The sequence below is a fragment of the Marmota monax genome, unplaced genomic scaffold (genome assembly GCF_021218885.2).
Source record: "Marmota monax isolate L192 unplaced genomic scaffold, Marmota_monax_Labrador192_F-V1.1 WCK01_AAM20220418_F8-fsc00147, whole genome shotgun sequence".
NCBI lineage: Eukaryota > Metazoa > Chordata > Mammalia > Rodentia > Sciuridae > Marmota > Marmota monax.
In genome coordinates, this window is record NW_026693552.1 from 2,125,609 (window position 1) to 2,153,092 (window position 27,484).

The following is a 27,484-nucleotide window of genomic DNA, read 5'->3' on the forward strand; positions in this document are numbered from 1 at the left end:
GCCTTAATCTTGTAGTCCTCCTACATCAGGAGGGATTTCAGGCATGCACTGCTGTTGAATTTTATTGAATGCAATTTGTGCATTTACTGAGATGACCTTATGATTCTCATACTTATTTCTGTTGATATATTAAAATTTTTAATTCGTGTATATTGAATGATTCTTTCATTCCTGAAATCCCATGTGATCATGGGATATAGTCATTTATATATGCTATTGGATTCAATTTACTGGTTTTTGGTGAGAATTGTTTCATTTATACTCATGAGAGTTATTGGTCTTGATCTGTGATGGCTTTCTCCCTCCCTCCCTCTCTCTCTCTCTCTCTCTCTCTCTCTCTCTCTCTTTCTTTCTTTCGATGTACTTGTCCAGTTTTGATATCAGGCTAACATTGTCCTCATAGAATAAGTTTAGAATGGTTCATTCACTTTCTATACTTTGCAATATTTTGAAACAACTTTGTACTAATCTCTTGTAAATGCTTGGTAAAATTCACCAGTGAAGCTATCTGGTCCTGGGCCTTTTTTTAATTGGGAGACCTTTTGTTACTAATTCAATCTATTTACCTAGTATTTATCTGTTCAGATTTTCTATAATCACTTGGCTCAATTTTGACATGTGTCAAGAAATTTATGCATTTCTTATACATTTTCCAATTTGTTGGCATACATTTTCTAATTTGTTGGCATATCGCTGTGTTTATCATAGACCTTAATTATCCCTTTCTGTGGTATCATAGCTAATTTGTCCTTTTGGGGGGGGCTGTTCTGGAGTTTGAACTCAGGGGCGCTCGACCACTGAGCCACGTCCCCAGCCCTATTTTGTATTTTATTTAGAGACAGGGTCTCACTGAGATGCTTAAGTGCCTGCTTTTGCTGAGGCTGGCTTTGAACTCACTGTCCTCCTGCCTCGGCCTCCTGGGATTATAGGCATGTGTTACTGTGCCTGGCTAATGTGTCCTTTTTAATCTCTGATTTTATTGATTTGGGTCCAATTTTTTTTCATAGTTAAGCTAAAGTTTTTCAATTTTGCTATCCTCTCAAAATATCAACTCCATTTAATTGATCTTTTGTGTCTGTATTTCATTTGTTTTTGTTTTCATATTTGTTATTTTTTTCCTCCTACTAATTTGGAGTTTGGTTTGTTCTTGCTTTTCTAGTTCCTTACATTGCATCATATTTTTTTCCTGCAATCTTTCTTTTTTTGTATGTATGCACTTATTGCTAAAACTCCACCCTTAGTACTGCTCTTTTTTTGTATCTTGTAGGTTTTAGTGTGTTGTGTTTATATTATAGTTTGTTCCAAGTCATTTTTATATTTCCCTATGATTTCTTTCTTGAACCATTGATAATTTAAGAAAATGTTCTTTAATTTATGTATTTGTACAATTTCTTCTTTTATTCATTCAATAATTTTTATTGATCACCTATTATGTGATATTTGATATTCTAGTAATTGAGAATTCAGCAGTAGAGAAAAAGCTAACAAGTTATGCTGTGATCTGATAGAGCTTTCATTCTAGTGAGAGAAGACAGACTATAAATCAGTAAAAAGCAACAAAAAAAGAATAGAATATATCAAATTATGATGAGTGCTATGAAGAGAAATTATGGTGAAATAATAAGAATAATGTTATATGGAAGAGTAAGGGAAGGCAGAGTCTGATAAGAAATAACTGATTTTGGTATCCAGGTAATAATGGTTTTGTATTTGTAAAATTTCTAAAGTTCCTTTTCTTGTTGATTTCTAATTTTATTTCATTGTGGTCAGAGAAGACACATGCTAAAATTTCAGTGTTTTGAATTGTTTAATAATTGTTTAATATGTGGTCTATTCTGGAAAATGTTTCATGTGATATGAGAAGAATATATATTCTACAGCTGTTAGATGAAATAGTCTGTAAATGTCTGTTATGTCTGTTTGAACTGTAGTATAATTCTAATATTTTTTGTTGATTTTTGCATCAGTGATATATCCAGTAGTAAAAATAAGGTGTTGAAGCTTCCAATTTTTATTTCTGTTTTAGTCAGCTTTTTCACTGCTGTGACTTAAAGACCCAAGCAAAACAATTGTAGAGGAAGACAAGTTTATTTGGGGCTCACAATTTCAGAGGTCTCACTCCACAGTAGCTGGCTCCATTCCTCAGGGATCAAGGTGAGGCTGAACATCATGGCAGAAGAATGTGATGTTCAGGCAGGAGAGAGAGAGAGAGAGAGAGAGAGAGAGAGAGAGAGAGAGAGAGAGAGACTGACTCCACTTGACAGATACAAAATACATACCCCAAAGCCAGGTCTCCAATGACCAAATTCCTCTAGTCACACCCTACCCACCTTCAGCCCCCACATAGTTAATCCTATCAGTGGATCCATTTACTGATTGGATCAAGGTTGGTGTGAACCAATCACTGCTCCTCTAAACCATCTGGCATTCTCTCACAAATGAGCTTTTGGCATGTGTCAAGAAATGTATGCACATCCAAACTATAACAATTATGTTTGAGTCTATATCTCCTTTTAGATCTAACAATGTTTGCTTTATGAAATTGGGCTCTTCAGCATTGGGTGCACATATATTTACCATTGTGTTTTCTTGCTGATTTGATTTCTTTATTACCATATTATGACTATTTTTTCTTTTGACAATGTTTGATTTACTGTTTTATCTGAAATAAGAGTAGCTACTCCTGCTTGCTTTTGGTTTTTACTATACCTTTCTCCATTCCTTTTTTACTCTCAGTCCATGTGTCTTTACTGGAGAAGCTAATTTTTTCTAGACAGGATATCACTGAGTCTTTCAAAACAAAACAAAACAACAACAATAAAAAAAAAATTCAACCAATTTGTAGCTTTTGTTGGTAAATATAAACAATTTACATCCAAGATTATTGTTGATAAGTAAGATATGGTCCTGTCAATATTCTCAATATTCTTTTGTTTTTTCTGGTCATTTAGACTTTTTCCTTTTTTTTCTCTTATCTTTGTAGTTTGGTGATTTCTATATAGAAAAGGTTTATTCTCTCTTTCTTTTGTGTTTCTGTGCTACTGCTGAGTTTTTTACTTTTGCACACTTTCATTATGAGAGTTACCAACCTTTTGCTTGTAGTATATGGAATTCCTCTAGAATGTCTTGGAGATCTAGTCTGGTGGTGGTAAATATCAACAGTTGTTACATTTATTGGAAAATACTTATTTCCTCTTCACTTTTGAAGCATAGCTTTGCTATGAGTAGTATTCTTGGTTGGCATTTTCTTTTTCCTTTTATGAATTTGGATATATCATCCTATTCACTCTGGCTTGTAAGGTTTCTGCTGCAAAGTCTGCTGTTGGTCTAATTGAGATTCCTTTATAAGTGAATTGTCACTTTTGCTGATTTTTAGAATTCTCTTGCTAAAATGTACTTTTGACAGTATGATTGTAATGTGGCTTGGAGAGAGTCTTTTTTGGTTGAATCTAGTAAGATTCCTTTGATCTTACTGAACCTAGGTAGCCACGTCTTTCCCAAGATCTGAAAAGTTTTCAGCAACTATTTCCTTGAATAAATTTTCTATCTTTTCTTTTTTCCTTCTCTTTCTGGAATACTGATAATGTATAAATTTGCTCTTTCAGTGGTATCTCATGAGCTTGGAGGCTTTTTTTTTTAACCTTTTCCTTTTCATTTTTATATCTGAGTTATTTCAAAAGAATTGTCTTAAAAGTTTGTGATTTTTTTTCTTCTGCCTGGTCAATTCTGTTTTTGAGGCTATCCATACTACATTTTAAATTTTATTTATTAAGTTTGTTAGCTCCAGATATCTGATTTTCTTTTTTATGATCTGTAACTTTTTACTGAATTTCTCATTCATGACACAAATTGTTTTCTTAATTTTATTACTTTTTCCTTATATTCTCTTCTGACACATTAAGTATTTTTATAAAACATTATCTTGTATTCTTTGTCAATTTCCTTTTCTTCAGGGTCTGTTCTTAGAGAGTTACTGTTTTCCTTTGGAGGAATCATTTAAATTGTTTTTACACACTTCATTTGTACCTGTGTTGGTCTGGTTGTTTAGTTGTCTTTACCAATTTTATGGGACCATTTATGTATTAAGGATGGACTTTCTACTACCAACTTGTCCTAGTGTGGCAGTTGGATACACTATGTTCAAGACTGTTGCTTTAGTGTAATGTTTATGTAGTTTCTTTGGCTATAATCGGCACTATCTTCGGATGTCCCAATAGTAGGCTGGGTGGATTGTGAAATTAAGCTAGTTGCATGGGTTCTGAAACTAGTTAGTTTGCATTACTTCAGGAGGGGGTGGGATGTCTTGTAGCTCTAGTCACAGTGTGGTCCATACGGGCTGCCCATCATTTTCTGTGAATCATGTTGGGATGGGGCCACCCAAGTAGGATAAGAAGGGTGTAGCACAGTAGGTCTGGTAGGGGAAAAGAGTTCTTGTCATGCCTAAGTTTCACACATGTACTATACCTGACCAGTGTGCCCATATGGGGCACCTGTCAGTATTTGGGGAACATACAGGTGACTTTTCAGGGCCTCTGGGGCCCAACCTACTAAGGAGATCTCTCTATGTGTTTCAAAATTTCAAGAGTAGGGTTGAGTGTCTGCTTCTCAGGGCCCTAGAAAGCTGCTCAATTGCTTCTTGGGGCACAAAGGAATGGATGGAATTACCTGACTACTTCCCAGAGGCCTCAGAAAACTAAGATGCTCAAAAAAGTTGACTCATATCCTTCTAAGGATCATGGGTTGGTGGCCAGAGCTGCTCTCTGCTTCCCTGGACCACGGTGGGCTGAACTGTTCAGGACAGGATGCCCAACCAGTTCTTGGGTCAAGGTTCCTGCTCCTGTGAGCCTTAGGGAGCCAAGCCACTCAGAGTTGCTTGTAGCTTCTTCTTAACTGAGTTGGGCGGGGAGTCATCATAGAACTGCTTCCAGGGCAGCAGGAGGATGGATGGTGTTTCCTGGGGCCAAAGATTGGCAGTGTTGTGCTCACTGAGTCTTTCTGGGGCATGAGCAGGGTCAGTGGGCTGCTGAACATTTTTCTGAAATCCTCTGTGGGTTGGGCTGGTCAGAGTGGTCTGCTCTGGTACTTTTTTGGGGCCACTTGGTTTATAGGGCTAAGTCAATATAGCTGCTGGGGGCTGCAAGCAATGCTCCCTAAAGACTCAATTCATTTTTTTTTCAGTCCTGGGACTGAGAATTGGACCTAGAGTCTTGTTCATGCTAGGCAAGCAGTCTGCCACTGAGCTACAGATACACTTTCAGTTCTCAACTGGTGCTTTTTGAAAATGTCTGCTTTGTACTTTATTTTTTTCTTTTCTACAAAAATTTCTTCTGTGAACTCTTGCCACTGTTTACTTCTTTGACCCTAGCTCTGTCTCCTCAATCCAGGAGGTTGTCTGGGTTTACTCCACCTTGTGCTGTAGCTTAGTAATTTTCTCTCTTCTGTCTACCAGGGAAATTATAGGTCTTGCCTTTATTTGTTCCTGGTTTCCAAGGCATACTGTTTTTCTTTGCTGATGTTCAATGTCTGCAAAACCATTATATTGTATGCTATTTCATTTAGTTGTTTTGGACAGTCAGCTAAATCTAGTCTCTGTTAATACATTTTTATTTATTTTATTTTATTATTTTATTTTTTTGCAGAAGCAGGTGCTTAGAGGTGTTCATTCTAAATTTAAAAAATCCTATAGTGATTTGAATTTATTAATAAGTAAATACATACTTGATATGCTTACTTGGTATATCTGACTTTCCAAATCTAAAACTGAACTCTTGTTTATTTTATAGATTTTTTTTTTCCTTCTGCAACCTTCCATACCTCAGTGAATTTTACCACCAGACTTACAATTTCACAAGTCAGGAACCTTGTGGTCTTGCATGGATTTCTTTTCTTTACCCAAGCACCAAAAATTCTTGCTGATCTAAGTTTACAACTATAATTTCAGTTCCATTCTCTGCCTAAATCCTAGTTATTACCCTCTGTCGATGTTCACTTCAACTCTTTTCAAACTTAAAAGAAGCAAAACCAAAGACAACAAAGCAACAACAGCAAAATAAATCAAAACAAGGATTCTTCTTTAAAAATTATATAAGCTGTCAGGGACAATTAGTAAAAGTGATCATTTGAACCTTATTTTAATGAATGAGACACAATACAATGTTCCTATTTTAAATTCATTGTAAGTTTAATTCCTGTTTTGAATTTATTTTTGAATTTTTATTACCACTTTAAAATCATTTAAATGAAAAATAACTCTTGTAAATTTATTATTGAAATATATTTTGTAAGCCATTTTTCACAAATGTTTTGAGTGGTTTCTCCTAAAGGCGGGTCATGCTTATTAAAACAGAAATAAGCAAAGTTATGAAGAAGCTAACCTAGTTGATCTTTTTTAGCATTACATTTAGCTTAAAGATTTTGGGGCATTCCAGAAGAAAATAGAAATGCATTAATTATTATAGTTTAAAAAGTCAATACTTCAAGTGTCAGATTTTTCCTGAAAATCAAATATTGAAGTATGTAATTGACAATTCTGTGCAACATTTTAGTTTCTCTTTATTACTCAGTGTCTGAGAGATTCCTTATATTGCCATTTTCTTACTAATATTTAAAAAGGTCACTTTTGTATTAAATAATTAAGATATTTATGACTCTATATTTCAATATGTGATAGGCATGTAGATCTCTAACTCTGTCTGGTAGATGTAACATATAGTATGCTTATTATGCATATATTTCCCTAGGAATGAAGCAAAAGTTAGAGCTAATATAATGAAATTTAAGTTTTTACATTTCCATAGTTTATACACCATGTGAAGATAGAGTATATACTAAAAGGTATGCTGAAGAAGGAGTGATTGTTTCTTATGTGTCATTGTTTTTCAGGTTAACATTTTGACAGTAAATGACGTATAATCAGAATTCTGAGATACTTATATAATGGATTATTTTGGACTGAAATATTTTAAAACCAGTATTACTAAAATGCTTTCTAGTCATGATTATTTATAATACCAGTGATACCAGTGTTCTTCTGTGGAAGGACAAATTGCCTACTTGATGTTGAGTTAGACCTCTATTTTTTTGACCCATTAAATATTTTCAAAACTTGTTTTAAAACTTGACCCACTAGGTGGAATTTTTCATTATATAATCCACTGTGATATCCTTGGGACTGATCTCAGAACATTAGTTTTATAATACCCTAATCTACCCTTCTTGTGTAAGCATAGTGAACTCCAATAATGTAAATCATCTCAGTTATTTCTCTGAATGAAGCCCCTGGATGACTTTACCTGTCCTAAAAAAAAGTCTAATTTTCTTAACAGTGTTTACAATGCCCTGTAGGATTTCACCTTCCCTACTATTTTGGCTTCAATTTGTGTCCCATTTCCTCATTGCCTTCTTTGCTCCAACCAAATTGCGCAGTGTTCCTTAAGAGTTTCTTGAACACATGACTCTGGATCTTTGGACTTGAAATTCCATATACCTGAAACACTGATGTTCTCCCTTTCCCAACTCTCATGCTATTCTTTAGGTGTGAGTTTACACATCATCATTTCTGGAAAATATGTTTCTGACTGTCCCCCAATCCATGACTAGGTTATGTCTCTCCATTACTTTACTGTGCCTTTTACAACATTGTCAGACACATAAGGTTCTCACCCATAATATCTGATTTTCCCTCTGAATTTTAAGTAGAGTGAGGCAAGGACCACATCTATCTTTTTCATTGTTGTGTACCAACATTTAGGAAGGTACCTGAACATTAGTACTGCACAATACTTTTTGCCAAATAATAAATGAATGAATACATGCTAAAATAGTAGAAGGTCTTTTTTTTTTTTTTTGGCCGACTTCAAAAATCTGAAATGTAGGTAGAAGCTATTGCTCACCTTCTGAATCTGACATGTAGTTATTATATTCCTTTTGAGCAGAAAAAAAAGAAAAATAGTGTGATTAAATGAAGAATAATTAAGATTCCCAAGAAAATTGCCTGTCAGTTTCTTTTACAGAGAAATCCATGGTATCAATTTTGTGTCTTGCAAGTGGCTCTTTCAAATGTCTAAGCACAAAAGATGTAGAAAATCTTCATTAAAACTTAGTTCTAAACATCTGTGTATTTCAGTAATACATGATTATCTTGTATACTGTTACTGAGTGTATTCTAGAAGTATCTAACTATTATTACAGTATTCACCTGTAATCTTACAGGCAAATTTTGAAGTATTTTAGAACTTATTTATATTCTTGTTTGATGTGGCTGTTAAAACCACTCAGGTCTTATGGACTGAATTCATGAAAGATGCTAAAGAAGTGCTCTTTGATGGGATGCTTTGCCCGAGGTATCATAAAATTCTTGTTTGGCATTAGAACCACGAACACATAAACTACTTGCAACTTTTTTTATGCCCCTCCTTTGTGACCCCCATTTTAAAATTTTTAGTTTGTGAGTTAGTTTGTTCTTGTCTTCAATCCTCTCCTCCCGAAATAAAAGGAAACATGCAACCTGTAGGATTCTGGTGATATTGTGTGTTGTTTTATTCCTCTCCCATCACAAGCAAAAGCTTAACCATTCTCCCCCCAAAACAAAAGGAGACATTTAAAAACAATCTACTTTTTAATCATAGAAGTGAAAAGTATTTTTTAAGCCTGAAGAGTTGAAGTTACTGTTGCTGATCTTTCAGTTTTCAACCATTTATAAGAATAACAGAGAAGCCGAGTCATGCTGTGTCTCTGATGTCTGTGCTCCACAAATGACCAGACCCAATTTCTGGAAAAGCTGATAATGTTCAGCATTTGTTATATGAATTTAGATGATCAAATAAAATCCATTGTTATTCTGTTCATCCATCCTTGACTGATTAGGCAATTCAAACAAGAAGTCAGACAGAAGGTGATGTGCATTTTAATGATTAATGATTCAAGAAATATTTCAAGTACACACTAGATTCCAGGAGAATAATTTTGTAGTGAGTTGCTTGAAAATATGCAGGCAACAATGGACACAGAAAAAACAGGACAATCACAGTTTTAACAATTTCAAATAATTTTATAACTGTCATAAATGCTATTTTAAAAACTGTTAAGGAGGTGTCCCCCCACCACAAAAAAGGAGGTGCAGATCCATGGGTATCCATGCATGTATCCCTTAATTAAAATGAACTTTGTAGCTGGATTTTTCTATTTCACTCATCTATGAATCACAGAATCTTTGCTCAAATGTTATTTGCCTGCTAAGGCCCATGGAATTTAGCTGTGCAATTTCTAAAAATATTCCCCAACCATGGTTAGTGTTTTGAGTCCTTGAGGAACTCCTGTGACTGGATAGGCAGGGTATGTATTCTAGGGACAGATATGACCAAATGCCATGGACTCCCAGGTATTCTTTTTCCAGCCAATGATCTATCTTTTGATTTCTACCATTTGTTTTTTCAAAGTTGTAATCTATGCCAGTCTTCCATGCCTTCTGATATAGGCTCACAATTTTATTTCACTCTGTTTCTTTCCCCCTACACTTTTTTCACTCCAATTTTTTTATATTTTTAATCCACTATGATTACAGGTTCTATTTTCTTATTGTTTTGCTTAATAACTAGATATAAAATGAAAGGTAGACTTACTTATCCTGTAGGTAATGAAGCTTTTAATCCTGTCATTGAATTTACATGGGTACATTGAAAGGCCCTGGGAGAGGCTCCAGAAATGAATTCACATGCTCATATATTTCTGCAAAATATATTACTGCAAAAGTAAGATATTTTAGCTATGATCACATGTTCTCTCCTTGCCTGACAATCACATTTTCTTACACTTTATTTTCATGGCACATCACATTATAGTGCCCTCAGGCACTTTGGGACCTAGTTTAGAGAAAGTGGAGTAAGGGAGATATTGCATTTAGGGTCTAGGGAGATGTAAATTTTAGTTCTTAGTTATTTCTGTATACGCAGTGATTGATAGTTATGCTAGTGTAACAAGGGCTATCAGGAATAACCCTGCTGCATGCTGTGGGACCAGTAGCATCTTAACACCGGAATCATTGGCTTTGGCACACGGGCACCAGGAACAGGTGGGCAGAGGAGTGGTTAGGGCTAGGGGTAGACGTATGGAGAAAGAAATCTGTGAAAAAGCTTTCCAAATCTTTTAGTCTATATATGAAAGAAATGTGGATAGAAACTTTTCTCAATTTAATCCTAGAAATTGATGTGACATTACTAAAAAATTGGTTGTGATGCTAAGAGAAATATTTCTAAATCATTAAAAATAATTTCAAAAATTTTATCAATTGAACTGAAGGAAAGAATGTTTTCTTTCATTCAAGACTGTGATCATACAAAGAGGTAAAAGTACATAAGAAATGTGATTAAAAAAATGAAAATAAAGCATAATGAAGGCATATTGGCAGCTAATTAATAAATTTATTATAATATTTTTTGAATTGGTGAGGTTTGAAAATCATTCAGTTTTTAAATCTTACTAATATTTTGTGCTTTCTTTCTAAATAAATATTCATATTTACAGCAAAAAAATTTTTAATAGATTTTTGTCCTTTTTAATTTATGGTGTTAGTGTCAGGCCCAACAAAACCTATAACATCCCCTACTCTAATTTGGTTAACCCCAGTAACTCAAAAGAAGTAAAAATCACTATTATGAAAATTTGATACAGTGTAGAGGCTAAGTGGATGGGAATCTAAGCAATACAGTGGGACTCCCTGGGAGAGAAAGCCATCCCACAGTTTATTAACCATGTGCTTGTGGGCAAGTTAATTAACACATCCAAAACTCAGTTTTCCCACTTTCAAAGGAGGAAATTAAATCAGAAAATGTAATTTTTTGTGGTTCTTTGTAATTGTATTATAACACAAATAAATTAGAATGTATTGGGTAATCATCTAATTAAAATAATAGAATATGCAGGCTGAGAGGAACCTTGGATTCCTCTAATTTTATATTGGCCTGTGGCTTCCCCACTGTTCTCTTCAGAAATACATGGAAGTGCGGGAGAGGTCTAGTGTGAACACTGACTTATCCTGCCAGTCCTAATTGGTATAGTCCTGCTCTTATTGACTTTATGTATATTCTGTGTATGATTGGAGTTGAATAAAGTGCCCTATGAATCTGAGGGTGTGTGTGTGTTTGAATAGTACTCTGCTTGTCCAGTCCTGGTCTCACAAGAATCACATGATAGCCTTGTTAAAAATACTAAAATCTGAAAGTAAGTGTTAATCTCTTCCTTTTCTCATTTCAATCTCAAATTTAAGGAGAATACACTGTTATTTAAAAGAACAAAATACACTGACCACAGCAAATTCTGTCTTCTATATTATAGTTTGGGCATTCAAGAAAGTAGGATATCAATAAGAAATAACTGGAAGAAACATAGCTTCTCCCAAATTCTCAAGAACACTAAAGGATTATTAAGTTTCTTACAGAACATGAAAAGGAAAATTGTGTTGGTTTTTATTATTCTGGTTGTTTATTTTTGACCAATATTAAAAGAAAGAATAGACTCAAACAATAGGAGTGCTTAGATAGCATGCTAACTCTTGAATTTCATGTATGTCACCCCAAAACCTGTTTCATTGTTTTTAGTATTTTTAATTGCACTTTTGGTTAGAAAAAATTGACCTATTTATAATTTCTACTTAGAATTGTCATATGAAATAAACTTAATCCTTTTTAATTTGTCAGATATATGAATCAATTTTATTCCCAAATATCTTTACTTCCAATTAAAATTGATTGTTTCATGACAAAATATCAGAGACACATTTTCTTTGGCATTTACAAGTCATTGAGAAGTAAAAATAATCAGCATCTCTGAAGTTTGCTTTTATTTCTAGAGACTTTCATGGTTCTTCTTCCTCCTAAAAGAAGTCTTTCTTGCTATCCAAATTACTTCACCTTCTTTTTCTTTTTTTTTTTTCTACAAATGAACAGGAAGTTTTCCTTAACAGATTTTCTAAGACCTGCTTTAAATTAAAAGCTAGGTTGTCCCCAAATAAGTATAAGTAAACAAATGGATGAAATAATTATTATAGAGCGTGTTTAGTATTTTGCTAGGCTGTAGCCAATAAATTAGCAGGAAGGTTTAGTAGATGAAATAAAAGAAATGAAAATTATTATTTCATATATTACCTAGTGCATAGTTTTCTTGTTCTGAAGGAAAAATAAGTCAGGTGATGAAAGTAGCAGATGGGATAAATTGAGACTTTAAAATCCATTAGTTAAAGGAAACTATCTTTAAGAGGCAGTAGTTTCTGAATCATTAAGTCAAGGTTCATAAAATTGAATGTCTGGAATGAATATTTTAATTCTGGCGTTTTCCCATAATAAAAAAAAAAGATCACTAAGGATAACTTGTAATCTTGCCCACAGTAAAATATTTCTGATACATATGTGATTATGTAACTATGTGCTTAATAATGTCACAATATCACCAATATTGTCAGTTTGTTTCTACATTGAATTCTGCATTATATGCTTGACATCTATAAGAAGCTAAATAATATTCCATTGAGAAAATGTAACACTTTAATCATTTTTTTATTAATGAGTACTTACTGTGAATCTTCAATATTCTGGCAAATGTTATCATATACATTTGTCTACATATAATATTTTTACTGTGCTTCCAATGAGAGAACTGTGTGCTTTTCCTCCTATTTCATTAATTTGTCATAAGGGTCTGAAATTATTCTACTCATTTAGGTTTGTTGTGTGTGTGTGTGTGTGTGTGTGTGTGTATCTGCTTATCTGTGTATGTATATATGTGTGTGTGTGAGCATTAGAAACATTTGCATTCAGCAACTAATTTTAGGATTTCAGTTTCTTTGTTAATCATTATTAGCTAGTAGTCCCTGAAGAAATTGACTTCTTTGATCCTGTTTAAATATGGCTGCATATAGCATATTCTATCACTGCTCCCTATTCTCATACCTAAATATTCTGATTTACTGTCATTTTATTGGTAAGCATCCTGCCCAAGTTTAATGGTTTTGTTTATGCGTTCTCTAATATAAGTTGGTTTTATTTCTTTAACAAATTTTTCAGTACCTACAGACCAACTCTTCCTTCATCACAAGAATAATCCTTCTATGCACTTACACATGTCACTTAAGGAAAGGATTTTGAATAGAAAAATTCTGAAAGACGTCACCCTCACTAGAAAGCCTACGTTTTCTAAGAAAGGCTATGAAAATCAGCTAGCACAGGAAGCTAAACTTTCAATTGAAATGTTCAACATTTAAGTTGAACAGAGAGTGTTTATGTCAGAACAGATGTGAACTTATTTCTTAATTGTGTCATCATTAGCATTAAAATCACTGGGAATTATCAGGATGCATATGATGGTGGTTAAAAAAATGTTCCTCCTTTGCGGTTTCAGTTGTAGAGCCTTTCAGTTTCATATGATGACTAGTATAGAAAGGAATTGAATGAAACATTCTGAAATATTTATTTCCCACTAACTTGCCAGAAATGTTTGGATTATACTAATATTTTGCTTTTTGCCATCAGCTACAATTGGAGCTAAAAATTTAAAGGTGAATTAATGAAAATACAAAGGAGTAACATTTTTAAAAACACCGTTGTATAATATTAAGTATTTAATTGTTTAATTTTTCTGAAGGAAAAATAAGTCAGGTGATGAAAGTAGCAGATGGGATAAATTGAGACTTTAAAATCCATTAGTTAAAGGAAACCATCTTTAAGAGGTAGTAGTTTCTGAGTCATTAAGTCAAGGTTCATAAAATGTAATGCCTGTAGTAAATATTTTAATTCTGGCATTTCCCCATAATAAAAACAGATCACTAAGGATAACTTATAATCTTGCCCACAGTAAAATATTTCTGATACATATGTGATTATATAACTATATGCCTAATAATGTCACAATATCAACCAATATTGTCAGTTTGTTTCTCCATTGAATTCTGCATTATTGTTTGACATCTATAAGAAGCTAAATAATATTCCTATTATATAAATACTTAATATTTAATATTTGATGTTTAATTAATATTTAAATATTAATTTTAATATACCATTGTATAATAATTATAATGCTAATAATAACATCATTGAGGAAATAAATCCTACTAATAATAACAGCATGGGACTCACAGTTTTTCAAACTGAATGAGTTCCTTCTGGGAATACATTTTTTAAAAATATTTATTTTTTAGCTTTAGGTGGACACAATATCTTTATCTTATTTTTATGTGGTGCTGAGGATTGAACCCAGTGCCTCACGCATGCTAGGTAAGCGTGCTACTACTTGAGCCATATCCTCAGCCCCACATTTTTCTTTTTGATAAATTAGTTTCTTTCACTGGAGTTTTTCTATATTAAGAATAGAACAAAAGACACTGGCCAGAGTTCAGGCTCAGGCACAGGACTACCTCTGCTGACCAGCAGCAGATACTGGCCAGAGCTCAGGGCCCGGCCCAGATCCACCTCTGCTGACCTGTGCGGGAGCCCAGGCCCAGGGTAGACCCAGGTCCTCCCCACCCTACCTGGGAGCCCAGGCCTAACCCACTTCCATCTTGGGATACTGTAGACATTGTCATAGCCTTCTTCAAAAAGTAGCATCTACTTTGTGACAACAGACAGGGACTAGAAGCAGCTGCGTCTCGGAGTAGTCATCCCAAAGCCAGTGTAAGGCCTACCCATTCAGCCCCATCTCTGAAAGACATTGCATCCATCCTGGGGCACCTCTGCTATTTCTGCCACCACCTTAGTTACAGTAGCATCCATCATGGGACACTGGCAGGGTCAAGAAGCCCAACATCAAGGTAAGCCACAGATGATCTGCACGGATACTACAAGATTATAGGGTAGAAACTGTAACATCTGAGATCCACACTGCAAGAAAGGAAGACGCATAGATAACATGAAAAAACAAGAGAGGAAAGTGCCCCCAAACAAACCAGGAAACTATAATAACGGAACCCATGGACAGCAAATTTTTGATGAAATTTCAGAGAATGATTTCAAAATGTTCATAATTAAAATGTTCGTGAATTAAAGAATGACCTAAATAAGCAAATGCAGGCAAAAATTGATCACTTCAACAAAGAGATAAGAGCAAATTCAGGTGTCCATTGATCACACCAACAAATAGATAAGGGAGCAACTACAGGTAGCAAAAGATTACTTCAAGAAAGATATAGAGACTCTGAAAAAAAACACACAATCAGAAATCCTTGAAATGAAGGAAACAATAAACTAAATAAAAAACTCAATAGAAAGCATCACCAACACACTAGACTACTTGGAAGACAGAATGTCAGATAATACATACAAAGCATATAATCTGGAAAATAAAGTTGACCACACAGTGAAGATAGTAAGAAACCATGAAGAGAACTTCCAAGAATTATGGGACAGCATCAAAAGACCAAATCTAAGAGTTATTGGGATAGAGGAAGGCACAGAGTTTCAAACCAAAGGAATGCACAATCTCTTCAATGAGATAATATCAGAAAATTCCCCAAACATGAAAAATGAATTGTAAGCCTATATCAAATATAGGCTTACAGGATACCAAATGTACAAAATTACAATAGATCTACACGAAGGCACATTATAATGAAAATGCCTAACATACCCCCCAAAATCATACAGCATGTAATCCAGAGCCTAACTGTTTTGGGCATTCTTACAGCTACCCCCTATTTCTGGCATGGATTGATCATGAGATTGTGAACAAACTATTTAAAAACTCTGCATTAATTTTTCTGTTTGTTAAATGATACTAGGTTTGTTATAAGACAGCTTATGTACATATTTCAGCTATACAAAGAATCTGACAGGAGTACTGTAAATATGCTAGAACTATCTATGAAGAGTTGCACAATTTCTTATACAAATATACATATCTCTCTGTTATGAATACATGTGAAGTACATGCATATTTCACGTATATTTTGAGGCATATGTGTTTATGTATGTACACACATATTTGATTTATGTACCTAATAGATAAACATTCTTGTAATACTAAAATGGAGTATTTAAAAATTTAACCAGCTAATAAACTATGCCTTTCTTCTGTGTCTGTTCATTTTCTACTGGCTAGAACTCAGTCATGTGGTCAGAGAGCTGCCTTGGAAATGTATCCTAGCCAAGTGCATAGAAATAAGAGGAATCAACTTTTTGGACAATTAGCATTTCTCTCACAATTTGCCTATTTCCAGTTATCTGTGCATACCTTTTTCCCAACACTCATATTGACTCTCACAAAAAGACAAAACTGAAAGTTTCATCCGTTACTGCACCTGAAAGTCAAAGATCTTGGAGGACATACCCTCTCCATCAGGGATGAATATGGCTATTTCTGGTTCATAGCATAAAAACTGGAGATCTGGTTATTCCTTGCTTTCCTCTTACACAGTGCAGATTGGTGAAACCAAGCATATGCTATCATTAAAAACTCACATTCAGAAAAAGGAGGAAGTGGAAACACATTGAAGTCATTGGTACATAGCAACAATGTTGTTTTGCTGGGCTGATTTGTAAAAACCTCTGCCCTAACAGTGTTAGAAGTTTTTAGAATTACATCCTGGTTCTGCTTTATTGGGAAGAACACCTCTTGGCTCTCCTCTCTCAGAGGTTTTCTCCTGTCTCTTATCCCAGTGGGCAATTCTAATAAGAACATTAGAGAATAGGTTCTCTTTGAAGGTTGGAAAGTGTTGCATAATTTCTTTTGGTTTGAAAGTTCAATCAGTTAAAACTTTATTAGACCATAATATTGGATTCATTAGTGGTATAAATCCTCCCAAAACAGCAGACTTCTGATCTGTTTGCCTCCAGTATCTTCTGCATGCCAGTAACCGAAGCCAAGTTCATGTTCCAGACATTGTTTTTAGGTCTTTATTCCTCTGCTTACTCTCCCTGTGCCTGTCTTTCTGTTAATGAGGCTTCCTTAAATTATGAAACAGCGGACTTGGACAGGAAGACAAAACTTCTTGTCAGAACTTTGCCATAGGATTAAGCACCTTTATATAATACAGAAAACGCACACACACACACACACACACATACATATACACATATTTAGTTGTAGTTGGACACAATACCTTTATTTTATTTATTTATTTTTATGTGATGCAGAGGATAGAACCCAGTGCCCCGCACATGCTAGGGGAGTGCTCTGCCACTGAGCTACAGCCCCAGCCCAATAGTCAAATCTTTTTAAATTCTTTCTTGCTATGTGGGATCAAGAAACACTTGGCTATTATAACCAGACTCCATTTCTGGATTCTTTCTGATCCCTTTCATTTCTGGTTGAAAACATCAGCTTTACTCAGTTAATAATACTACCACACTAGTGAGTAATATGAAACAAGCTGTCTTTTGCAACTATCTTATGCAAATAGCAAGTTTCTAGGTTTTCTGCCTTGCAAATTATTACAGATGACTAAAAAATGTTTTGCCATTTTAAGTGTGTGTGTGTGTGTGTGTGTCTCCATCTTTTCAGTCTGTGATATTATTTTCTAGACACCTCCTATTTGACAGCTAAGTCAATGACACATATTTTTCCGTTTTGGTTATGATATATAAGTGATGTCTGATACGAATTCTTTATTGTAACTAAAGTACATGTTTTAAGTGATGTTAAGTAGTGAGCTAGTTTTCTCAAGTCTATTTCTCAGGGCTGTCTACTAAACCTGTGTTTTAAACCTTTTTTTTCTACAACCCACAACAAAACCCACAATTCATATCAACATACAAAACACATATATAGAAACACATAAGCCAGATAGGCCAACAGGACTATATGTCTATACTGGAACTGTTTCTGGCAACCCCATATGTGTGGTATGGCACTGTGAATTCCTTTTCTGCTGCTAAACTGATTTTTCACACTAGATTTTAGAATTTTGCTTAAAAAATGCTGGGTATTTAGTTATAACCTAGTTATAACAACTAGGTTTCTTCCTCGATAACCTATATTAACATGAATTTTGTATACTGATTATAATACCGTTTTTGGGGGGGTGGGTACTGGGGATTGAACTCAGGGTCACTCGACCATTAAGCCACATCCCCAGCCCTATTTTGTATTTTATTTAGAGACAGGGTCTCACTGAGTTGCTTAGCGCCTTGCTTTTGCTAAAGCTGTCTTTGAACTTGTGATCATCCTGCCTCATCCTCCCGAGCCACGGGGATTGTAGGCGTGTGTGCCTGGCATAGTACCATATTTTTAAATAGTGAATTTAATGATTAGGAGTAAATAAGTATCATCCATTCTGATAACTATACATTTTATTTAAATTGCATATGTATCTTTTCACTTAAAATTTATATCCCTGAAGTGTTAATTACCGCTATGTTTGACCTAACTTTAATTGTGCTTAAGTACTATTAAGGATCAAGAACAAACAGTAGGAATAACAATCTTTTCAGTTTGATATCTGAAAAAGGTCTTTATAATTACTAGTTTAAAAAGATACAATCTTATAATTGAAGTATTGAACTTTCTATTTAAAAATATAAATGCATTTGTCTTTTTTTAAAGTTTAAATTATCATGGAGGTGCATCTTAATGCTGGAAAGGAAGCAAACTTTCAAAGTTAGCTAGTAAGCCCAAGTAGAACAACATCACATTTCTCCTTAACTCTTAAATAAAGAGGAAATATGAAACAGGAAATGTAAAATTTAAAGATGTGTTGGTTTGTTTCTTTTCATTTATCCCACAGTCTCTGAATTTGTAATCTTCTTTCCTTTCTCTTTTAAGGCCCATTGAAAGAACGGCACACGAACACAATGTTGTATGGAAGATGCTGAAGACAATTCCAGAACTAACCTCACAGCTAAAAGATGAGCATCTGAGAACACTTAGTAAAAATATCATTTCTGAAACCTGGATCAAAGGCAGCACAGGTAATAAACCAAAACATGTAGCGAAGTCTAGTAAGATGAAATGCATGTATCTCTGCTGACTTCTCCGCCACCACAATGCCTACGATATCACTCCACATGTAAAATGTACTATATGACTGTTTTCTAGTCATAAGATGATAAGTAGTGAAATATGAATAACATCTCACATTTTAGTATGAAAGGTTTACAATAGACACCATTGTACCTCAACTTTGAGCACATATCCAAATTACAGTCTTCATGAGACTCATCTTGCTAGGCACAGATCCCAGAATTTGTGATTCAGTAGGTTTGAGGTGGGGCCCAAATTGCATTTATAGTAATCTTTTGAGTGATTGTTATTCAATTATCATCAAGTGATTACAAGTCTGAGGCCACACTTTCAGAACTGCTCTATATATTGCATAATAGTCTAGCATTGGTTTTCATGGTTAAAACAGTAGTTACCTGATTAGTTACCCACTCCAGAGGTTGATCTAGATATTGTGAAAAAAACAACAACTCTCTAGACAGATTTTAGTTTCCAATTTTAGTCTTTATTCTATTTATCAGTGATATAGAAGAAATATTAATTAGAAATACATATATTTGAATCCTTTAGGGAGAGGCATATAAGTTGTACATTGTATCGAAGACATCCATTCATGAGTATCACTGAAACAAAGATAGATATTATTCTTATTTTATACAGAACAGTTATAATCAAGTTTCAAATATACTTCTGCCTAATGCTTACTTTATTCTTTGTGCATTATATCATTGTTTGTTTAAAGTGGTTCATCAGGATCATGACATTTAAAACCTGACTGGCATTTTGGAGAAAATGTGTCTATTTAAAAGATTTACATATTTTGATAGTTTTTCCCCAATGGTTTTCTCCCATAATTAGTTCCATTTAATCAGAGTCAAGCAGTGAAAAATAAATCAAGAGTTTTACAGAGATTAAAATAATTTTAAGGGACAAAAATAAAAAGTATTCAACAATGGTTTGCCATTATCTTGAGAATAATAGTTAAAAATTAATTTGTTTTATAATCACATGCTTTTACCATTATAAATTATATTGGTAATGGTAAAAAATATGTGACTAATATACATTTTCTTCAATAGAAGAATACATAATGCTTCATCTAGTCTATGGAGTTCTAAACAGTGTCTAAAAAGAATGTATATTCATTTATATAAATATTAAAGGTAGTAAATAAAAATAGAACTATTAAAGAATTATATAAACTTTTATAAAAATGTATAAATTTGTGTGTATTTTTTAAATATATAAGAATGGGTCCAGAAAGACATTTTAAAAATACATATATTTTAAGAGGTTGCCTTAATGGAAGGCAGTAAAATTGAGGGATTTTTTAGTTTTGGTTTGTTTTGAATGTCCCCCAAGGGTCCATTGTGATTAAAGTCTTGCCACCTCAGAAGGTATTGTTGGGAGGTGGTGGAAACTTTGGGATATGGAGCCTGGTGAGGGTCTTCAGATCACTAGGGACATAATTGTCTGCTGTTGGACTTTGAACCTATAAAATGAGCTAAATAAACCTTTTTCTATATAAAGCCAGTTGTCTCAGGTATTTTGTGGTAGTAATGAAAGCTAACTCAAGGGCAATAAATGTTATAATTAATTCTTTCCTCTACATCTATTTTTGTTGGTTTACTTTTTCCCCAATGAATACAGATTCATGTGTTTGTAGATGTAATTACAGATTTACTTCAAGAAAGTTTTAAAAAATAATTAGAAGCAACATTTTATTCTAGTAGCATCTTAATAACTCAAGTTACTGACTTTTAAGGTATGAAATTTCAATAATAAAATATTAACATTAACTTGATTATTTATACTCAATAAAGCATTCGAACTTGTATTTCGGTAGGGCATACTTTTGACACTTTTTAATAAATTTAGAAGTCTCTTTGTTTATACATACTTGTGTCAAAATCCTTCTCCTGGGTTTTTAAGATATCTAGTTCTGACAGCTTGGCTGTTTTACTATCAAAGCAGTCAACTCATTAAATATTTGACCTTTGTAGATCTCTTTGTTCATCCAGCTTAAAAAACAAGCCCAACTAGATGTCTGTCTCTCTCCTTTTTCTCTATTCATATATGCATGCCCTCCCTCTGCTGTTATTTAGAGAATTCCCTTATGTGGTCCCTCATCCCCAGGATGCTGACTTTCAATCTGCTGCAGAGGCTTTCCTTTCTCAAGTGCAATTCCACACAGCTGTCTGCACCTTCTGGTCTCTTTTCTGGCCACTACTTCTTTAGAGCTACATTATTTAAGGAAACTTCTTACACTTGCCATTATTCCTTCAGCCTCTTATGTATTCAGATTTAAAAATAATAATATATTAACAAGGAAATAATATTATGATATTTCAGTAGTAAATAGGATATGCATATCTCTAGTTTAAGTTAAACTTAAATCATGCTTCTAAAACATACTCTTTTATTATTATATTATTTATATACTCTAAGAGTGGTACAACTAAAAAGTACTTATATTACTGTGTTAAAATTACTGAATATATATCACATGTAGTCGTCTCTTTCTACATGTGCATATACAGAGACAAACTGAAGTCAAGTGATTTCAAGAACTGTCCATTGTGTTTTCTCTTGTATAGCCTAGGAGATGACATTTTTAAGATTGACGATCTCATGAAAAGTAGAAGAATTAATTTACTTGAGACCATAATCAATAGCTAGCCTGGAACTGGATTACAAATCAAAATCTCATTATTATCTACCTTTATGTTACCATTGAAACATATTCCTATAAAATGATTTTCCTATAAAATGTTTTAACTTTCAATAACATCTTTACTGTTTCCTGTACTTGAAGCTCACTAAACCTTACAATATTATTTATCTTCTATTTCGTTAATTCAGTTTCATCTTTTTTCTGATTTTTCATGTGGTTATATCTCAAAATCTGCATAGTCATTTAAATATTTTTTTATTTAATTTCAACATTGAAAATATTTTTATATTGCTAAATTTTTAGTATATCCTTCACTTGTAGAGTCTTTTTTTCCTGTTATGATTTAAATTTTACCTAGTATATAAAAATACAGTAGCTAAACTCATGAAAAATGTAGTGGGGCATCTTTTCCATGTATAAATCAACCATAATGCAAATAGTACATTTTTATGATAGAAATAACAAAATCTTTAGTTCTACCATAAAGACCATGACTTCCCTAGACATACAGAGACTTGAAGGGTGTGCGGTGATCTGACGTGCAGACATGCTTTTATGGAAACTGAAGCAGCATGGTCAGAATGCTTATGTCCAGCCTCCCACCCCATGAACTTTGTATGTCAAAATCCTTACCCATGAGGTGATAGTATGAAGAGGTGGAATGACATAATTTATGTATGGAAACTACAAATGTGAACTCATAGGAAGATAGAGTAAAACAATAATGACCAGAGGCTGGGGTGGCAGGTGTTTAGAATGGGGAATAGTTAGTTAAATGATATTAAATTTCAGATACACAGTATGAATAAATTTAGAGGTCTACTGCTGATAATCAATATAATACATATTATATTTTTAAAATATCTTAAGAGTAAATACCAAACGTATCACTATAAAAACATACTAAGTACATAAGCTTATGGTATATTAATAGCTGTATTTATTTATTTTTAATTTTTTAATTTGTTCTGTTTAGATATATGTAACAGTAGAATATATTTTGACATAATAAGCATACATGGAGTATAACGTGTTCTAACTAGGATCCCATTCTTGTGGTTGTACAAGAAGTATATTCATTTATGAGCATAGGAAAGTCTGATTCATTCTTCTGTCTTTCCTTTTCCCATCCCCCACCTTCCCTTCATCCCCCTTTGTCTAATCCAATGAACATATATTCTTCCCTTCTATTCTTAAACACCCTTTTTTTGGTGTGTGTTAGCATTCACATATCAGAGAAAATATGTGGCCTTGTGTTTTTTGAGACAGGCTTATTTCACTTAGCAAAATAGTCTCCAGTCCCATCCATTTACTGGCAAAGGCCATAGTTTTATTTTTCTTTATGGCTGAGTAATATTCCATTGTGTAAATGTACAACATTTTCTTTATACCTTGTTGAAGGCTACCTAGGTTGGTACCAAAGCTTGACTATTGTGAACTCCTATAAACGTTGATAAGGCTGTGTTACTGTAGTATGCTGACTTTAAGTCCATTGGTTATAAACCAAGGAGTGGGAAAACTGGGTCAAATGATGGTTTTATTCCAAGTTCACTGAGGAATCTCCAAACTGCTTTCAAGAGTAGTTGTACAAATTTGCAACCCCACCAGCAATGTCGGAGTGTACCTTTTCCCCACACGCTTGCCAATATTTATTGTTATTGTTTTCTTTTTTTTTTTTTTTTCATTGGGTGAACATTTATTCAGCATCTTTTAAATGAGGGCACAGCAGGAAAGAAAGCAAGAATGTGAAGGTGGATTGAATATGAAATAACTTCTCAGAATTTAATCAATGAGGAAGATATGGTATAATTTTAAGATCAAGTACAATATATATTCAAAAACAAGCATAAAACATAAGTGCAGAGTTTGGTGAATTTTCACAAAGTGAACTCACCCATGTAACTGACACCAGATAGAGAAACTGATAATTCCCAACACCCCAGAAGCCACCTTTGTCCTAACTCCTAGTGATTAGCAACTATCTCACTATAAAACCATCCTGCCTCGGTGTTCTGTGTTTTGCATATTTTTTAACTTCTTTTGTGTCTAACATCTTTTTTTTTATATATTTTTTTTAATTTTTTTATTGGTTGTTCAAAACATTATAAAGCTCTTGACATATCATATTTCATACATTAGATTCAAGTTGGTTATGAACTCCCAATTTTACCCCAAATACAGATTGCAGGATCACATCGGTTACACATCCACATTTTTACATAATGCCCTATTAGTAACTGTTGTATTCTGCTACCTTTCCTATCCCCTACCATCCCCCATCCCTCCCCTCCCATCTTCTCTCTCTACCCCATCCACTGTAATTCATATCTCTCCTTGTTTATTTTCCCATTCCCCTCACAACCTCTTATATGTAATTTTGTATAACAATGAGGGTCTCCCTCCATTACCATGCAATTTCCCTTTTCTCTCCCTTTCCATCCCACCTCATGTATCTGTTTAATGTTAATCTTTTCTTCCTGCTCTTCCTCCCTGCTCTGTTCTTAGTTGCTCTCATTATATCAAAGAAGACATTTGGTATTTGTTTTTTAGGGATTGGCTAGCTTCACTAAGCATAATCTGCTCTAGTGCCATCCATTTCCCTGCAAATTCTATGATTTTGTCATTTTTTAGTGCTGCGTAATACTCCATGGTGTATAAATGCCACATTTTTTTAATCCATTCATCTATTGAAGGGCATCTGGGTTGGTTCCACAGTCTAGCAATTGTGAATTGTGCTGCTATGAACATCGATGTAGCAGTATCCCTGTAGTACGCTCTTTTAAGGTCTTCAGGGAAAAGTCCAAGAAGGGCAATAGCTGGGTCAAATGGTGGTTCCATTCCCAGCTTTCCCAGGAGTCTCCATACTGTTTTCCAGATTGGCCGCACCAGTTTGCAGTCCCACCAGCAATGTACAAGAGTACCCTTTTCCCCACATCCTCTCCAGCACTTGTTGTTGTTTGACTTCATAATGGCTGTTATTGTTTTCTTGATATTTGCCATTCTGACTGGAGTGAGATGGAATCTCAGTGCAGTTTTAATTTGCATTTCTCTAATTGCTAGTGATGTTGAACATTTCTTCTTTTGTTGACCAATCATATGTCTTCTTCTCTGAAGTGCCTGTTCAGTTCCTTAGCTCATTATTGATTGGGTTATTACTTTTTTCAGTGTTAAGTTTTTTGAGTTCTTTGTATATTAATGATTTATAGATTAATGCTCTATTTGAGGTACAGGTGGTAAATATGTTCTGTTCTGTAGGCTCTCTGTTCATGTTCTTGATTGCTTCTTTTTCTCAGAAGAAGCTTTTTAGTTTAAAACCATTCCATTTATTGATTCTTTATTTTACTTCTTATGCTTTAAGAGTCTTGCTGAGGAAGTTGGTTCCTGTGCCAACATAAAGGAGAATTGGGTCCAAATAGCTTGATAAAATTATTCCTTCTTGTTCACATACATCAAAACATCATATTGTATGTACCCCATGAGTGGATATAATTATGTTATCAATTAAAATATTAACAACAAAGAAAAAGAGAGAAAACTCAATACTAAATTCAGTGGTAAAATAGTGGAACTTACTGCCAAACTTAAGAAAGTTAAAAGAAAATATATTGAAAAATTGTGTGCTAAAAAACTACAAAGCTTTGATATTATGGACAAATTAAGATACAGTCTATAAAAACTGACTCAAGAAAAAAATAGACAATTTGATCACATCTATAACAAGTAAATAATTCTCCAATAACAATGCTTCAATTTAGAATTTTTAAATGTAATTATGATGGTACAAAAGCAATATGCATTCAGTATGAACTTCATATATTAAGTTGAAATATGTTTTAGGTTAGTGATATAATCTTTGCTACTCTGTCATGATGATGGGCAATGGCAATGAGTCATAGCTCCCAGTTAACCAGGAGACCACAAGGGTAAACAACAGCTCTCTGAAGTGTACTGTGTGCTGATCTATGATGCTTAGAGGATGGATGTATTAAGTGCATTTTGATTTGTTATATATGACAATAGAATGCATTATAATTCATATTAAACATATAGAGCACAATTTTTCATATCTCTGGTTGTACACAAAGTAGAGTCACATCCATAAGATGTTTATAACTTCTGATGGATTTATTGGACATAGCCAATTGTAAATTGAGGAGCACCTATTGTATTAAATAACAATTAAAGATATTCTCACAGAGCTGGATGTGGTGGTGCCTGTCTGTAATCCCAACTATGCAGGAGGTTGAGCCAAAAGGATTTTAATTCTGAGGTCAGCCTCATCAACATAGCAAGACCATCTCAAAATAAATAATAAAAATGGGCTGGGTGTGTACCTCAGTGGTAGGGCTCTCTTGAAAATACACATACAGAAAATCAGAGACCCAAATGGCCTCATGGTGCAGTCTACAAAATACTTAAAGGAGAATTTATAGCACAAGCAATGATCAATATAAAAACTGAAGTTAAGAAATTTGATTTTATTTTCTAGTCACATCAAGGACATAATCTAGTTAGGAATAAGTTTAAAAGGAGAAGTGCAAGCCTTGTAAACTGAAAACTACAAAACATTGTTGAAAACTATTAAATACAGAAATACAAAGCTATCCGATATTCTTAGATCAAAGAACTTGCTGTCGTTAAATAGCAATACTACATAAACTGATGTATACATTCAACACAATCTTTTAAAAAAACAGTACCAACTGTTTTTTTTTAATTTGATAAACTGATCCTAAAATTCATATAGAAATTTAGAGGAGCCAGAAAAATAGAAATCAAAACTTAACCAAGAACAATAAAGCTAGAGGACTCACATATCTCAGTTTCAAAAGTCACTACAAACCTACAGTAAGTACCAAGAGAGTATACTATTAGCATAAAAATAGATACATATAACAATGGAATCAATTGAGTCCAGAAATAGTGCTTTAACTTTATGGTAAATTGATTTTAGACAAGGTTGCCAGGACAATTCAATGATGGAAAGAACAAATGGTGCTTAAACAACTGCACAAAAAATAATAAATACATGCTAATAATGAAGGTGGTGGAGTCCTAACTCACACCATATATAAATATTAGCTTAAAATGGATCAAGGACCTAAAAACTACTAAACTCTTAAGAAAACTTAAGAATTAATCTTCATTGACTACTGATTAAGCCATGATTTCTTAGACATGGCACTGATGGCCCAGAAGTGACAAAAGGAAGATTGAATGATTTGGATTTTATAAAAATGTAAATATTTTGAATATCAGAGAACGCAAACAAGAAGGTAAAATGGGTGGTGTGAAGCCAGAGGAGGATAAAAATGTATTTCTACATTATCTTCTTAAATATTTCATGTATTTTGTAAATTTATGTAAAAAACCCTTTTAGACAGCAGAGTTTAAGTAAATGAATAAAGTTTTTTTACTGAAAAAGATCAAAGGCTTTGACTTTAAGTTGTACATTATGAATGTGAACAAACAACATTGAATTAAGAAATGTTAATAGTGAATTTCTATGTAAGAAAGTCTAAATAAAAAAGATTGACAATAAACTGGTTTAAAGTTCTTAAAAGTAATCCCCCCAAATTTGTAAAATTATAATTTCTCCCTTTATGCATTCTCTACAAGTACATAACTATTTTTAAAGTAACTTAATATAGTCATCCCAATAAGTTGATGGGGCTGGGGTTGTGGCTCAGTGGTAGAGTGCTTGCCTACCACGGGCGAGGCACTGAGTTCAATCCTTAGCACCACCTAAAAATAAATAAATAAAATAAAGGTATAAAAAAATAAGTTGAACACACAAGAAGTCAAAAATGCATTCACCTAACCTATCAATAGCATAGCTTAGGCTGTATTGAAAGCATTTCCTATCATGTGGTTTATGGAGAACTTGCC

The 27,484-nt window shown here is 33.7% G+C and overlaps 1 protein-coding gene across 1 annotated transcript in view; it reads left to right on the plus strand.

Moving 5' to 3' along the window:
* Cnbd1 (cyclic nucleotide binding domain containing 1) overlaps positions 1 to 27,484 on the plus strand; it is a 403,883-nt gene that overhangs the window by 192,245 nt on the left and 184,154 nt on the right. The window contains exon 5 of the mRNA XM_046458653.1: positions 18,745 to 18,890. Coding sequence (XP_046314609.1) covers positions 18,745 to 18,890 — 146 coding nt within the window. The remainder of the gene's footprint in view (positions 1 to 18,744; positions 18,891 to 27,484) is intronic.